We start from the raw sequence: 17729 nt of genomic DNA on the forward strand, positions 1-17729 counted from the left end.
TATTGATTGGAAAAGACGGGCCCCGTCTCCCCAAGACAGCATGCGGCACCATAACATCGTTTAAGTGTAAAATTTCTGCAGCCATTTTAGAAAGGATGAAACATAAATGCAAATAATTACTTCGTAAAGAAAATTTCATCTCTATAAAATTACAAAATTGGGTATAATATAGCCTACGTCACAGGTTGTGTTGTTCCTACTAAATTTAACCCATGAACGGCATTTTCTGCGAGCCTAACTTCAAGCCACAAATAAACAAACGAAGTGTTCGATCGTTTAAATAGCTGCTCGCCAGATTTTATTGCATTATAAAGAAAAGTTATTGAAACTAAATACAACTAAATAAACAACAACAACTAAAACAAATAACAACAACTACTAATAACAATAACTAAATAAATAACAACTAAATTCCATTCGTTTAGCATTGCGTCATATGTTGTTCCTACTAAATCGAAGTAGTTGTGTTTTTTTCATATTATACCCAATTATTCAAAATCAATACTTTAACGTATAAAGAACTATTCAACATTTCATATTTAAATTATCTGTTAAGTCAACCTAATAAATTAAATAATAAATTTAGTGTTGTCAATAGATAGAGAAATATCAAAGTTTATAGTGCCATTACGATTAGTACGATTTTCAATACGATGAAATAGGAATTATATGAACAGCTGAAAATTCTTTTCTCCATGATATAATTCAAACTTTTTTACCTTCTTTTTCTAGAACAGTAGACAAGACTTAGTTTTCAACTAAAACGATGTCTTGACTTTTTCTATTGCAGATTCACTACACTTATTCACCAAAAGAGTCAGCCGGAATCAGTCAACCCCAAAAGCAGTTCAAAAAATGTGGCGCGAGCTTTTTAAATTTATCTTGCTTATAATTGCTTATGCTCGCCTAATTTTTAATGACTCTTGCACTACAGAGTTTAAGATTAACTTTTCAAATGAAAAATTCCTCTTACAGATCCGCCGAAGCATCTCATCCGTCAACCGTCGGGTTCCTATATAATTTATGAAGCCATCCTCGATTCAAAAAAAGATTGGTCAGAGGCCGAAGAAGATTGTCAGAGAAGGTCAGGGCACTTAGCAAGTCTCATGACAGATGCAGAGGGCAAAACGTTGCTTCAAATGTTGCCTGATAAGAATATTAAAGTATGGACTGGTGCTAAATTAGGAAAGAAAGGTAACCAATTGAAAACTTCAAGCAAATAAGTGTACTATGAAACTTTTAATATTAAATTGCATTCAATAAAATTTGAGATGATGATATACATAGTTTTGAAGTTATAAGGGCTTTCCTCATTTTAAGTGGGTTTTTTTTTCTATTCTATTTATACAAAAAGAAAATCAACTTTTATAAAATTTTAGCTCGCTTGACAGTGTTTGGTCTCATTCGATTAAGGGATAAGAAATACAAAGAAAATAATGTCTCACTTGTCTGTATGGCAATGTAAGATGTGCAAATGAGTGTAAGTACAAAATTGTACATTTTGCATTCGAAACCCCTTATTCTGTCTTAACTATTTATCTTATCGATTCCTGATTTGTATCATTTACCTCATCATGAAAAATTATTTCGGACAATATACCTTACATATTCAGATAATCGCTGAACAAGAATGTAAAATGCTTTAAAAAAAGGGTTTTTTTACAAATAAATCTTTAGCAACTTTGAACTATTTGTTCGATTGACTTGTGTATAGTTTCATTTTTTCAGCGTAAAAAAATGCAAAGAAAATAATGTTTCACTTACTTAAATAGCAATTTCAAATGCGTCAACCGGTACAAAAACGAAATTGTATTTTTTGTATACAAAATGCTTATAACTTCTAAACTACGAGTTCCATCTTCGCGAGTTTAATGTCATTCAACGCAAAAAAAANCCTTATATTATTTTTCAGCAATGCACAGTGCACGATAAGAGAGAGAGAGAGAGAGAGAGAGAGAAAAGAAAAAAAAGAAAACGCCATTTGCTAAACTTAGCTATTCATTGAATAAATTTTGCAGTTACAGACAATCATAGTGATTGCATTATTTTATGTATTTGAAAGTTTATATGGACGTTTGATATAATTATCAGTACATTAAAACCTCGATATAACACGCACGACATATCACGAGATGTTCATTTTTACAACATATTTTCAAGAAGCAGTCAAAATTCTATTATTAAAGACAAAAAAATTTATGTTTATATAAAAATTGCTATCCTTCTGCTACTGCGGCAAAAAATACATTTCTCTGCTGTTTAAGGAAACAAAATTATACGAAATAAGAAAAAAAATGGTAGAAATTTTTATTTATTTCTGATATCAATACAGAAAATTTAAAAATGAACATCATTTCACCCTGTTTTCTTCCTCCAATGGTAATTGTTTCTATTAACAAAGCAAACTTTTTGTGGACAACCGCCAGTTCAGCTATCGTCCTCCTTGCAAAAGAAAAAAAATCTTTTGGCATTTTCAGGAATCCTGTCTTAAGCTTTAAATGGTTGTGCCTCTTGTTTTCAACCTGTTCAGAATGGCCCCTTCATACTAGCTTATTATGGAAATCAAAATTCAGTGTCACCAGTGACATACAAAACTATTATACACTATTGTACTCCAGTATTTTTTATTGCTATTTTAACATTAAACATGAGCATTTTGATAATAGTGACAAGATTGCTATTACGGCAATTGCTGTAATAACGGACGCTTACTGTGTGTAGTTTAAATGTAATGATTTCTTAATCCGTTAATTTTAGCCAGTGGGTCATGGACTGACGGCCAAAGAATCACCTACTTGCCAATGGCTAAAAATTCCGGAGTAACATCTGACTCTGAGTCTTGTTGTAAAGCTTTGAACGAAGCAGGAAAATTTCGATTAGCTGGAGGAGTGTGCAATGAAAGTCTTCCATATATTTGCAAATATTTATTGAAAGGTAAGAATTATAAAACCATCTTCCTGCTATTTTGATTTCAGGTGTGTATGAACAAAGACGTTGAACTTTAACCTGATCAGGACCAGCGAAAGGAGAATGAAACGTTGGTCCAGGAGCACAAGATCGGAGAGAACATAAGAACGAGGCTCGATTTTCAACATTAAGCCTAATTTCATTTAAAAACTCTTGAAAATAATTCGTGAAATCCAATACTCTGAAATTTACTGTTTAATAGTATTGATAGTGACTGTAAAATAACATGTAAGTATACTGTAATAAAATGTTCGTGGCATTTAAAAAATAATTTCAAAAGTGACCCTAACATACAAAATTCTATTTAACAAACAAATTATCCACACTTACTAAGCATTCATTATTTTTCCTCCTCCGTCAAAATGTATTAGCGAAAACCCAGAAAGCAGTAATTCATGTTTCCAATCCTCTGATCCTATCGACAGAATCAAACACGTGCAGTAGTTTACATGTTTAAATACACCGTATTAAAAAAAGGAAAAAATCGAGGCGCATATTGAAGGTCAACGCCTGTGAGACATTATTCAAAATTATAAGGGACATCCACCGCCATGTCCAGTGTCTTTTATAAATTTAAATAAATTAAAAATTGAATCATTCCGAATTGAAATCTCATCTGTGTGATCATGGGTAGCTGAGTCGGAAAGGCTCGTCTCATATATGATAGTGTGGGTCGTGTTAGCGTGACGCTTATATCGTAACGGAGGGGGAAGAACAATTATGTTCGCCTAAAACATAGGTTCCTTAGGTTTTGGTAATAGGTTCCAAGATAATAGTAAAAGCTATGCACTCAAAAACAAAATTGATGGAGCAATGGTACTATTTCATGTGGGAGAAATTTGAAAAATGCCATACTATTATTCTCGCCCATGATGCTTAATTATATTTTTTTAAAAGGCACTAATGACAGCATAGTAAATGGTACAGTTTTAATTGGTATTAAGCACTAAACGACACTGATAGCGTGCTTTTTACATTATAAATACTGTAAAATTGGTTTTTAAGTTCCCTCGAAGATATAAATACATATCGCTTGATTGTGGAAAATTTTAAATATCCGGAGTGGGCCTCTAGCAATTTATGCCAGATGATACTGAATACAGTTAATCTTTATTCTGATGGAAGGAACTGTTAAAAATTTGTTTTGCTAAGTCTAACAAGTTAAAGCCATCGGAAGAGGCAAAAAATGGTTATGAATAAATAAAAAGTTGTAATTATTTTAGCTTCATTAATTATGTCCTTATTTGTTAGTATTTTAGTTTCGCGCATGATTTTATAGTCTTGTTACCTGCTGATTTATTAATTATTTAATTTTTTTTCCCCGTACGGTGAACGGGTATCCAGCTAGTTACTAAATAAAGAATCAAGTTGTCGAGTAGAAACTTGACAATTTAATGGCTATTGGATGGTTAGAAAATTTAACTGTAGAGAGTGTGTTTAGATTCTGAACATGTTCTAATGGTTCCACGTCATAGAATAGAACTTAGCATGTGTAATCTGTGTTTTTGTTTCGTTTTTCTGTGCTTTTAATAAATGTCGCATTGAATTTTATAAAAAAAATAAAAATTTTAAAACTTAAAAACCAGGTCTTTTATAATAGAGCTTATATGACAGAGTCGGGAAGCAAATCCATGAAACCAAATATTTGTTAATAAATAAAGCTTCTAGTTTAAAGTTGCTTGATAAATAAGTATACTAACCTTGTTCCATCGTATACAGTAAACAAATTTTAAAATTAAATAACAAGAAAGTGTTTATGAACTCCTAGAATATACTGAGATGATACTAAGAAAGCGTTTTCGTTAAATATTTGAAAGTTTGTCACGGAAATTTTTTTTTGATGCAACAACTTTTGAGAAGAAAATCACGAATAGAGATCCAAAAAAGAAATAAAGTGAGCACGAGTAACGAGTCAAATCGAACGAAATACAGATTAGGGATTTTAGAAACATCAAAAATGTTGTATTTAACTAGCTCGTAAATATTTTGTTTCTGACAGTTTATTGGGTACTTTTTTAATGCTTATTTTGATGAAATATGACTACTAAAGTTACTAAACATTTCAGAAATAATGGCGTCTCCTAGTTCATTAACTGTTGAATCACAGACTTGGAATTCTTTCGAAGTCGCATGGGCCAGCCCCGTTGAAGGCTGGCTTCCATCTCGCTACGACATCACAATCTGCAACAAGGGAGCTCCCACTGATTGCAAGAAACATTTGAAAGACGATATTGAAATGCGTATTCGAATCGAAGACTTACAAGAACTAACTGAATACGAAGTTACTTTAGAAGCTGTTTTTAAACCAGTGGATATTATTACAAATGCCAAAATATCAGCTTACACTTGTAAGTATATTAAAAATTTATTTTCAGCAGTTTGTAGATTAATTCGTACAATAAAACTACGTACGTAAAAAAAGTTCAATGTATTTTAACCCCTTAACGATCGGTTAATTTTCAAGAAAACGGTTATAAAAGTGTCTATTCTGCCATAAACCCTCATGAAAAATTGTAGACAATAATTTTAAAGACAACATGAGAATTTGTGCTTAAGGCGATGTAAAATATAAAAAATATCTGATTTTTGAGATAAACGCATCTAAAGACTTAAAATCATTAGTATATCCATTGTTAACACCTTTCACAACTTAGGAAATAATTGGAGTACAAACAAAAGTAAAGCAGTTTTAGAAAGTTAAGAGTACAGGGATTCTAAATTTATAATAAACTCAATTTCAAAAACTTTGCCCAAAATTATGTATTTGCATTTTAATTTAGGATACATTCACTCCCCAATTCCTAAAATAAAATTAGTTTAACACAAAGAGAATATTAAGGAGTATTCGAATCAATCTTAATTGATTAAAAAAATGCATAAATTAAATATTGTTAACTGACAAACAATAAAAAAATAACCAAGAATATACATACATTTTTCAACAGTGACCTTTTGTTTCCTTAAGGCCTAGTTTCTTAGGACAGGACGCCGTCAGCTGGAAATCAGCGCTAACCTCTGATTGGTCCATTTGTGAGTTTGATAGTATACGTCATCGAACGCTCATCTTGAACTACAATTGCCGTCCAACTCAACTGCAGTTGGATTACAACGTGACGTTAACCACAGAAGCAATGGCGGACAACATCCAATAGCACATTGAAATCAGCCAAGATTTTGATTTTGACATTAAACATAGCTTCTTCATTAAACATAGCACTCTTCATTTAGCTCAGCTATAATGTGTTTTTTCTTGGACAAAGTCATTATTTGTTCTCTAAAACACTGGTCGACAATAACAAAATCAATACAAATTCAAAATAAATATTTGTTTACGTTATTAACGCATGCGCAATGAGAGATAATGTCTGCGTAGGACCGACTGCTCACGCTGAGCTAACAAAAAAGTATTTTTATGTCGTCAGTTCTACGTCAACTTTCCGCTGACGCCCAGATAAGGCGCTAGTTCTAAGAAACCAGGCCTTGAGCTAACAAACCAGTATTTTGTTGGCGTCAACGGGACGTTGACGTCCCGCTGACGCCCAGATAAGGCGCTTGTCCTAAGAAACCAGACCTTTAGATGTGTAGCAGCGTGTTTAACTAAAAAAAGATTCGCGTTATTTCGATGTCAACTGTAAACGATCTGTTATCGATATCCAAAGTATACCAAAATCGGTGTTTTCGGAAGCGAAAGTAATTCGCGAATGGTGTGAATGCGCGTGAGCTTGATGCAAACAGTATCCATTCTTGCAGTTTAGATTTAACAACCCCTTCTTAAGTCTATATGAGCACTCGATTTAGTGTTGACTTGAAATTAAGTGTTTCTTCATACAACTTTTTGTGTTGTTCAACTCCAAAGCTACATAGCACAAAAAGACTTACAACACTATAGTTTTCACAACGCAACAGCTTGAAACTCATCTTAGTGTGGGATAAAAGTTTACATAGATATAGATTTTTTCTTGCTTAACAGACATTCAGAGTGTTCAGCAATTGTCGCCTTTTTTATATATATTTTTAGAATCCTTGATGGAAATAAAATAAAAAGGTGCACTCAATAGGAAGTTGAAATTAATATTTAAGTGGGCAAAAATTCAAACGAAAATGCTATTGAATTATAAGGAAACACTACTGAGAAAAGCTGTATATCAAGACCTTTTTGCTGGATTTTATGATTGCTGGAAGAAATAAGAGGTGTTGAACGGCGATAATTGAAACATACAACTTCTTACAACTAATTAAGCAAGTTTGGGTGTTTTCATTCCCGCTTTCCTAGGCTGTGATTCGATATATTTCTATGATATTTTTGTTTTCTTTCTCGTATAAATACTAAATTGTGAATCTAAGTGGTGAATCTAAATGGTGAATCTAAATGTGTGGACCCTTTTGATTTCATATCTGACAAGGATTCTGAATCTATAAAAGATGTTCATTAGAGAAAAAATCTATAAAAGATGTTCATTAGAGAAAAAATCTATGAAATATGTTCATTAGAGTACATCCAGTATATTGTAAAAGTTTTACTGTATCTTATAATTAAAAAAGATGGCAACTATTTTACACCAAATTGGTGTAGTAAGCACCATAGATAACTCAAGCTTCTTGGTTCGTCATTACACCAAGAGAGTATTTTTTAAGATATTATTTGGTGTAAAGAAGTTGCCACCATTTTTCGTATTCACACAAATATTTATAATTACAGTAATATAAGATACACATAGGACTACTTACATAATATATTTATGTAGTATATGCAATCATAATGATTTGTAATCGTATATTTTGATAACAGCTTATCACACTTACTTGTAATTATAATTAAGCATAATCGGTTTTGTTTTGATAACTTGGGGTCGCAATTACTTGGAATCATGATTACAGTTTTAATAAAAATTATGGTGAATTGTAATCAAGATTGTAAGTAGTTGACTAGTGTAATTGATTGTCGTAATCACTATTACAGCTGCAATCCAAATTATGATATCTTATAATCATGATTACAAGTGATTGATTGCCGTAATCGAAAAATGTAATCGATTACATTTTTGCCCAACTCAGCATAAGAGTCAGTAAAGTTATTTTTACGAGACAATATAAAGCAATAATCATTAATTTTGATAGAATATTTACTTTAATTCTTAAAACAAAATTAGTTCGTAAATCAAACATACACATAGCCCAGAGAGAGAGAGAGAGATTATTAAGACAATTTTGAACTAGGCTCAACACAGCAGAAGCGAATAGAAATTATATATTTATAAAATCATTTAACACAGTTCATAATTTTAAAAATTAAAAGATAATTATCCTTATTACATAACGAAAAATATACATACATATTTTAAAGGAAAACTTTTATTATACAATGGCCTATATGTATAGCATAGCAGCATAAAAGAAAACAACTAACTCACGCCAACTCGTATTTCATTGTAAACAATATACTGACGATATCCAATGTCAGTCATCATAGGTATTTTCGGAAGCGAAAATATTTAAATTATGGTGAGTATGCGCGTGAGCTTGGAGCAGACTTTTAACATTATAAGAGTTTTAGAGTTATTTACACTTTTTAAATTGTATATGACAGCTCAATTTAGAGTTAACTTGTAAAGAAATGTTCATTCACATAGTTGTTTTGATTGCTTAACATCAAATTCAAAGAGATAGTATATGAAAATTTTCAAAATTTATGATTTTCCAAGTTCAGACATGTATTTTAAGAATTTAAATAAAGTATAAGAGATAGTATATGAAGATTTTTACAATGCATGATTTTCCAAGTTTAGACATGTTTTTTAAGAATTTAAATAATTGAAATGTGAATTAAGATTTAAATATAGTTAGGATATTTATAGAAGCACTTCCATTTGTTAGAAAAATGCTTTTAATTGTTGAAATGGATTACCATTTTATGTTGTTTGTTTTTCAAATAGATCCAAAACTACCAGTGCGGTACAATTTGTCGGCGACGGGTTCTGTTCTCGTCGAAACACCTATGCTGATTGCATTAGGCCGAAAAGATGCTCAAGTTACTGGTTCCCTGTTACTCGATGGCTCAGAAGTAGCGACTTCATCTGGTAATGTCAAATCAGTGACTTTAAATGGATTGATACCTGAAGCTGATTATAAACTGAGGGTGCAAGAAACAGGCTCAGACTGGCAACACGAGCTGGATCTCTATGCTGGTATGTGAAGTTATTTAATTAAAACAAAATGGACATCTCATAAATGGTCGATGACTTGAGAAGAAGAATGGAAGGAGATAGAAAAGCATTCTTCTAAGGAAACCATATATTTTTCTTACCAAATTTCAAAACAGTTACAAATTTTGTTAACAGATGGCGAAGCTAGCTGCAAAGGTTATGAAATTAGGATTTCAAAATAACCAAAATTTGCAGCTACAACTTGGAGTAATTTGAGTTCAAAATTACAAGGCAGTGGTAAATAATTCTTTTAGAATAGTCTGTCAAGCAGTAAAAAATATTGTTTTATAGTTTTATAGCGCTATCGGTTGACGAATTATGTAACTAAATTTGAAACTTCATGGGATTACATTGTTCAGCTTTCTAAACAGAACTCAGCAAACTGTAAATTTCTCTCTCTTTCCATTTGTCTTTAGTTGATTTTTCACTTCTATTCTAATTTGAAAATGAATCAAAATAGAAATATTAAATCTTTTCTAAGTTTGCATTAAATAAATTTTTGTGAGTAATCTTTAAATTCAAGCATGATTCACGGCAAAAAGAGCACGCTTGGCAGATAAGTCACTTCTCAGAGAAAATAACACATCACAATTTTATGTGGAGAATTATCGAAGGAGCATCGTAAAATTGGGTTCTAGTAAATAGTATAACTACCCCTAATTTCGACCCATCAGTGACATCGACTTTCCTTGCTTACAATAGGATACCTGCAAGTGACGTAGTGCTGGTACCTCGATTCTGATTGGTCGTGGAAAAGTGGCATTTGCTTACGTTAGCAACTGTCCTTTCCATTCTATTTCAAGTAAGCCAAGCTCGTCAAGTATCAATTCTTTTAAGTAACACATAATTTATTCTTACACAAAGATTCTATCATAAGGATTTAAATTCTTTCCCTAAATATTTTCTATTTAACAAAAAAAACAGGCATGGAGCCATGTAGAGCATGAACAAACTAATTATGTATCGAAGTTGCCAGGTACACAAAACAAAGATAGATCATGGTTACAATAAAATAGATAAACAAATAATAAATCTAGGTTGCGTAAAAGATGAAGACGAGAAAATATTATATTCCAACAAATTCGATGTGCGATACGGCGCTGTATTCAATTAACTTTACGTTAATTAACATTCTAACTGATCTGGGGACACTTAGCTCAATTTTAACAAGCCATTTTGCTTATAAACAATCAGCAGCAGGGCTGGGATAGTCCGGTTGGTAGGACACTGGGCCCATGTCCAAGAGGTCGTGGGTTCGATCCTCGCCGACCGAAGACTCCCCGTGTTATAAACGGTGACTGATGCACGTTAAATCTGTCGAGTCTCAAAGTCCTCCATGTTCCCATAACAAATCATACCTCTGATGGTACTGATCCAGGAGTTTCCTTGTCTTCTAGATTGGTTCAAAATTACAAGGCTATGGAGTTGAGCATTAGTAGTCACAAACCCAAAATTGGTTCGGCTGTTCAACGACGGCAATAAAATATAATAATAAAAAAAAGTAATAAAACGACGAGCAGCAGCTGACTTCATAGGTCTCATGTGTGGGTATCTGCGATTTTCTTCTTCTTGATCTGCAATTACCGAATCGATTTGTTAGATACTGAAATGGAGACGGAAGAAGATATATGAAGTATCTGTTGTTCTTAGTTCATGTTATGATCATGAAGAAGGATTCAAACTAGCAACTTGTCTGCCACGATTAACCTAAGAGTTCTCTATCGAATTCCAGTCTGGAGATCAGGTGGGCAAATAAATCTAGCAAATATCTGCCCATTTTAGGAAATTCTCGATATTTAGAGGGCAGCTGTAATCCGGAAAATATGATCCTAATACTTTAATTATTTGAGTGGTGGAAAGTTGGAATTCCGTAATTGAAATTTTTTTTCGATATTCCGTTGTAATACTGAATCTATATGAGAAAATCTAGATATTTTAGTACATAATTGTAGAACTCAACTATCAAGGATGACTTGCTGCAAAATACATTTTTTTAGGATTATTTTTGTTAAAAACTGGATTTGACCTAAATACTTGGCAAAAAAATATTTGATGTAAAATGTTGTCTTAAAAACTTATAAACTGTACTTATTGTTGGATAGTGATAGGTCTTAAAACTCTTGCATTTTATTTTTTATTCTAGCACCTCCATGCATATCGGCAGACATAAGAATCGAAGGTGTATGTAATCGTTTTGTGAAAGAAGAACTAATGTTTGAAGAAGCTTTAGCTTATTGTAACAAACTAGATTTGAATCAAAAGATTTATCTTCCCTCTCTTTGGTCTCCTTTTACTTTGGATGGCTTGGAAAAGGCTGCAGAAAACGTAAACTTCCTTTCAATATTTTGGTTGAAGTATGATAACAATCGGGTTCTGACTACTATTGGTAAGTACAACTATGCATTTCGATATTGATTATACATCATATTTGAGCAATGCACTTTTTGTCTGATTTTGCAATATGCGAGACAATATCGGAATATTTAATTTTACATAATAATTTAATTCTTATACTGAATGTCTGTACATTCATTTTATATAAATGTCGAGGATCCCAAAAATGACTGACGATTTGAAAAATAAATAAATAAATTTAAAAAATGAATCAAATGAAGATCTTTGAGAGATAGAGATGCACAGAATGTAGAATGTTTCTAATCAATTTACAAAGCTAGTTACAAATATCATCAACAGAGGATGCTGCTATCTGAGAAAAATTATAAAGCAAAAACAATGTTTTTAAAAAATCCCTTTTTGCAGATTGAGGGCAAAATAAACTGATGCCTCAACAAATACTTTAGTTGGAATGGCCTAACATGTAACTAAAATATTGTTTTATAGTTTTTTGAGTCAGTAGTTCCATCTGTTAACGAAGTTTGCAACAGATGTAAAAACTTAGTGAGAAAAAATCTTTGGTTTTCTTCAAGAGAATATATCGAACCACACACTCTATCCTGATTTTAAATAGATTTTTCTTATTATTGATCCTTTTTTTAAAATCATATTTTTGATTTTAATGGTGTAGTAGTATCTCTATCTACTCTGTACTTCTAAGGATGAAATAATGATGTGAGATATAAAAAACTTTCATTGAACATGAAATAATGAATATTTTTTCGCCATCAAAGTTATCGTTTTGCATTGTCAACTTCTTTCGACGCACTACAGTATAAGGCATTCAGTGGCTTCAAATTTATTTGTCATATTCTAGAGCAAACTTGGTTCGAAACATTGCAAACTCAAATTAAACCGTAGAGTTTAATTTGAGTTCTATTAGCTACTGAGTAGTTCTTTGCTCAGTAGCTAATTTGCCTCAAAGTTACTGAAAAGTTAAGGATTTAAAATAATTTTGTTGAAACTTCTATTTTGAAAATACTTATTCGCGTAAATAATACGAAACAGTTAAATAGTTGTCTCGTATTAAATTTTTCCGATACGCAATTATCCAATACCGAAATTCACTGTGAGTTTAGCTTAACATTCATCCCTTAAAGTTCTGAATTTTATGTCATATTAATCTCAAAAACACATCTATTTAAAAAATTGTAATATATTTTTGCATGCACTACCTGAATATTTACAGCTTTCGAATAAAAAAAGCGCTTCCATTATTTAAAATCTATAATTTTTTTATTTAGAAATGTATGTATGGTAGATACATAAGTTTGGCCCAACCAAGTTTGTTATACAACATATATATATATATATATAATAAATAAATAAATACAAGAAAACACAAAGAAAGTTAAGAAAAACAATAAGTTTCATTTANATATATATATATGTACAATTTACGTTACAAATAAAATACGAATTAAAATTGACAAGTATAAAATATATAATTTCAAGTCACAACAGACCCAATCTGCTAATATACTAATAATATAAATAACTGGCACTTATTTGAAGAAGAGTTTGAAGATAAAATAAAAAAAAAATTATTACCTCACATAAAACTGAAAAGATTACTACAACAAGAAAAATCTGAAAAAGTGCAACAGGAAATAACATACTAAATATCACCTTGGGAATATTGCAGCAGGAAAATCCTAATTGCTAAAAACAGGGAAAAACATCCTAAATATAAGAAAAAGATAAAATAAAATAAAATAAATAAATAAATAAATAAATAAAAAATACTAAAATTGAAATTGAAATAGAGGCATTGACACGGCAGCTTCATCAGGGTGCATTACCATCCTGTCAATATTTCTATTTTCGTGTTTTTGCTTTTTTAATATTTAGGATGTTATTTCCTGTTACTGCTTTTCGGTTTTTTCCTTTTGTGGTAATCCTTTCAGTTTCATGTGAGGAAGTAATTTATTTTGCTTTATTTCATCTTTAAATTTCTCTTCAAAAAATTTTATAATTTTTTTTTGGAAAAAAATAATCTTTACTTCTGCGATGACAATGAATGCAAATGATTTCAAGTATCTTAATTCTGAGTGATCCAGTTTCTTCGCAAACTTTTCAATGACTAAATATTTTTATTATAAAAGACAACTTTCTCAAAACTATCCCTTTTTTTATTAAGTTTTGCAAATTTAATTTAATCCAAAATAATATTAAACTGTAGCAAAAGTTATCATATAAAATAAACAATCAAGCTTACGAAAACTACTTATCATGTAAGTAGAAAATTTTTATTGGTGAATAAATTACTGTAAAGCTATAAATGTTCTTAAAAAACATTGAAAAAAATTATTAATTATATTACTGGAGAAGGGTGAGTCCATATTATTGTTTAAAAATTAAAATAAAAATTGCATTGAAAAATAATCATTTTTGTTTGAACAGAAACCAAAGGAGAATGCGCAGCCGAATCGGATAAAAAACCCTGTTGTACATATGATGCATCTAAAAAGGTATTTGAATGTTTTTATTGCTGCAAGAAAGACGCTACTAAATATTCTTTCATATGCTCCTATGAAACTGGTAAGTAACTAAACCTTAGGAATGAATAATGTTATTGTTTATTAATGTAACTTAAAAACTGAGTGTGGTGAGGCAACATACTCACCATATGATTGTTTATTTTAAATTAATCTTTGAAATTTCTAATTTCTAACAAAATTAAAAATTTTTTATCTGAATTTTATTAAAAAATTAAATGTTTTTTTAAATTATCCTTTTTGAATTTTAAATAAGTTGCTTTCACCTCATATAAATATATTTTAATCAGCAAGAGCCCAAAAGTTATGTTGAAGCGATTTCTATTATTTAAAATGCTATTTCATAAACTATCTTATTATTGTAATTACACGGAAATAAATTTTTCAAATAATGTTCTCAAAGAATATAAAATGTTTTTAAAAAATACACACGAAGAAGTACTTGAATAAATATATCTGCGCAACATTATGAGCGTAATATTATAATTATGAAATGCTTTGTAAAACGAAATAAATTGTTTATTTTTCGAATTAACTCAATCTACTTAAAACGCTATTTATACTTACATAAGAGGAATTGCTTAGAAGTATATTGACAATTTGTTATAAGTTAATAATTAAGAGTTGCAGGTAAAAATAAATTGTTTATTTTTCTCATTTATTTAATCTTTCTAAATGGTTATTTATAATTACAATTTGAACAAGTTGTTGTTTATGAGTAAGAAAAACAATTTGTTTCAATTAAGAAATATAGGTAAAATTATTTGTTTATTCCCTGAATTAACTCGATCTAAGTAAAACGTTATAAATGCTGAAGCAAAAAAAACAAAAAAAAAACAAAAAAAAAACAAACTAATTACAAGATAAAGATTAATTATAAAATTAAGAAACAATGCTTAAAACGAATATTGCGCGAAATAAAAAAGTTAAATGTGTATAGAAATACAATAGTAAGAAATTTAAAAAAAAACTAATATTGTAAAAAATGAAAAACTTAAAAACAATTCTTGGATGCTAAAACATCGATATGATTGATTAATTATTGTTTTTACGATAAAAAATTGAAGATTTTTATTTTTATTTTTTATATATATTTAATTTTATGTTCTGAACAGTAAATACGTATGAAGATCCGAAAACTAAATTTATTGATAACAGCAAAATCTAAAAGACAAATTTCACTGACATATTTTAATTAACTAATTCATAGTGTTAAATCTGTACCAAATGAATTGTTTTACTAGAAACTGAATTTCATCAGAATATTCTAGAAACATTTAGAATGTTTGAATGGATTTTACTTAATGTGCTTCAATTTTAATAAACAGTTAACTAATTCAATAAAAATTTCGATAAAAAATTACTTTTTATGCTGTTTTCAGCTTTTCTTGGAAAAGTCACTGATCTCCAATCAGATTCCGTAACGGATACATCTTTCAAATCAAAATGGTCGAATCCCACTGATGTAACTTGGATAGTATCCAGATTTGAGAGTACTTTAGTATACTCAAATAACTTAAACGTATCAGTTTTAGAAAATTCGTATGAACGTCTATATGAAGGATTGCCATATGGAACAGAATGTCGTGTAACTGTTACACCTCTTGGCTTAAAATCAATAAGAGGAGAAAGTTCTAGCATTGCTGTGACCACAACGGGTATGTGTTTTATACAGATATTAGAGAAAAATCCTTATACCACTTATGTGAAATTTGCATTATTATCTTTGTTTGCACTTATAAAAAATATGGTTTGCCATCTTTGATAGAATGTGCTATATATTTTATTATCTTTTTTACCATTACATTTTATTCTAACCACTGAATCTTTGATAGCGTTTAAGTGAAATGTACATTATTATTAGAGAGCAAATATATTTGCAAAGCGTCAGGGTTCTTAACTCTAACGTTAGTGATGCAGAGCAAGGAGTCCCAAAATAGTACCTGGAAAAGTTGTAATGAAACAATTTATTTCCTACTTAAGGTTAATTTGTAAATTGGTTCTAACACCCTGATCAAGTGCTTGATTTTATTTCAAATTAGTTCAAATAATAAATTTATACAATATTCATTTAAATTATGGGGGAAAACTAGGATGCTCACCGGGGGCCTTTGGTCCCTGGCTATTTATTGGTCAAATTGGATAAACTGCTATTTTTACACCCAAAGCTATTGGTGTTACTTATATTTGCATTTAGAGATTTAGAGTTTAGTGATGTCGGAAAAGGAAAAGACAGACAAATAGAATGACTGCCTGCTCGCACAATGGAGGTGAAGTCTTGGCTTCAAAGCTACTGCTCCAGGAAGTGTTTGCCGATCGTTCCCATGAAGTATATGCTGATTGTTCCCATGAAGTGTTTGCTGATCGTACTCAATTGTTTGCTGAGGTTCCACGTACTGTTGGTGCCACAATGACTGTTCCCACTCACATGGTTCCTCCACCTATCCTTCAACTGGATTTCCCTGCTCATCCAGTTTTATCATTTGGTAGGACTCATCCACAACCACCTTCGTTGCCAAAAACAGCTGCATCTCAAATACATGCTTCACCACTTCCTCCGAAAGTATTCAGCTGCCTACATCTGATTACAAGAGACGAAGCAAACGCTTGGGCATTAGCTTGCGAGATCCAGCTCGACATTGTTTCCAGTGCCAGAAGATGTTTTCAAGGATTGTAACTTCTTGAACTCATGGACTTTTGCCTTGGACACTAATTAAATTTTTTCACTTTTAGAGAACTAGGTTCCTCACCAGGTGCGTCAATGAATTTCTCGGTAATCCCTCGTCTGTGGCGAATGAGGGATGATACAGAGCAAGGAGTCTCAAAATAGTAAGTGCGCCAAAAACATCGATAAAGAGAGCCAAAAGGTGAGTTTGGCGAAGTTCCTTCTTGCTGTAGGGGTTGCATCCTTTTAGGAATCAGTTGAAGCGTTGCCTTGTAGTACGAAGGTTGAATCGAATAGACATGATGCCCTGGTGAGTGATCTTAGTTTCTCCCCCCTTTTTGTGTTACTTAATGTTATGGAATCTACATGTAATCAAGAAAATTTTAATCATTAAATTTTAAATTAACTTTAATATGTGTAACAGATTTTTAACTCCAATTAACATGATACATACTAAAGTAGAATCAATAGTTGTATCATTAGCTTCAGTTGAGCCTCACAGCACACTTGCGATTTCCATACAAATTGAAACATCCCTGTGCAATTATACTTAAGACATTAATACTTAAGACAAACATTATTATTGATAGTAATCAATAATAGTATTATTGATGGTGCTAATTTGAAGTATGTATTAATGATATTTTAATATAATATACGCAATAATATATATGGGTCATTCTCACGAAAACTGTCATTTTTCAGTTCATAAAATCCCAAAAAAGTAAAGTGAATAAAAAGCTCTGAAACTTTCTATATTAATAGAAATATGTAATGGCATTATAAAGAAAGTATATATCCTATAAATTATACTTAATATTTAAATTAATTAATTTTTTAAATAATTAATTTATAATTATTAATTTATAATAATTAATAATTAATTAATTAATTTAATAAATAAATTAATTAGTTTAATAAATCAATTTATTAATTTATTTTTCAAATTAATTAATAAGTAAATTAATTATTTTCACTATTTAAAAAGTGAGGGACTGACAC

General features: G+C 30.6%; 1 protein-coding gene across 1 annotated transcript in view; it reads left to right on the plus strand.

Moving 5' to 3' along the window:
* The window catches only part of LOC107439538 (uncharacterized), a 79452-nt gene that overhangs the window by 34256 nt on the left and 27467 nt on the right, over positions 1-17729 (plus strand). Inside the window, exons 10-16 of the mRNA XM_043041545.2 lie at positions 976-1194; positions 2758-2934; positions 5034-5315; positions 8901-9152; positions 11314-11556; positions 13968-14105; positions 15445-15720. Of these exons, the coding sequence (XP_042897479.2) occupies positions 976-1194; positions 2758-2934; positions 5034-5315; positions 8901-9152; positions 11314-11556; positions 13968-14105; positions 15445-15720 (1587 nt within the window). The remainder of the gene's footprint in view (positions 1-975; positions 1195-2757; positions 2935-5033; positions 5316-8900; positions 9153-11313; positions 11557-13967; positions 14106-15444; positions 15721-17729) is intronic.

The sequence above is a fragment of the Parasteatoda tepidariorum genome, chromosome 4 (genome assembly GCF_043381705.1).
Source record: "Parasteatoda tepidariorum isolate YZ-2023 chromosome 4, CAS_Ptep_4.0, whole genome shotgun sequence".
NCBI lineage: Eukaryota > Metazoa > Arthropoda > Arachnida > Araneae > Theridiidae > Parasteatoda > Parasteatoda tepidariorum.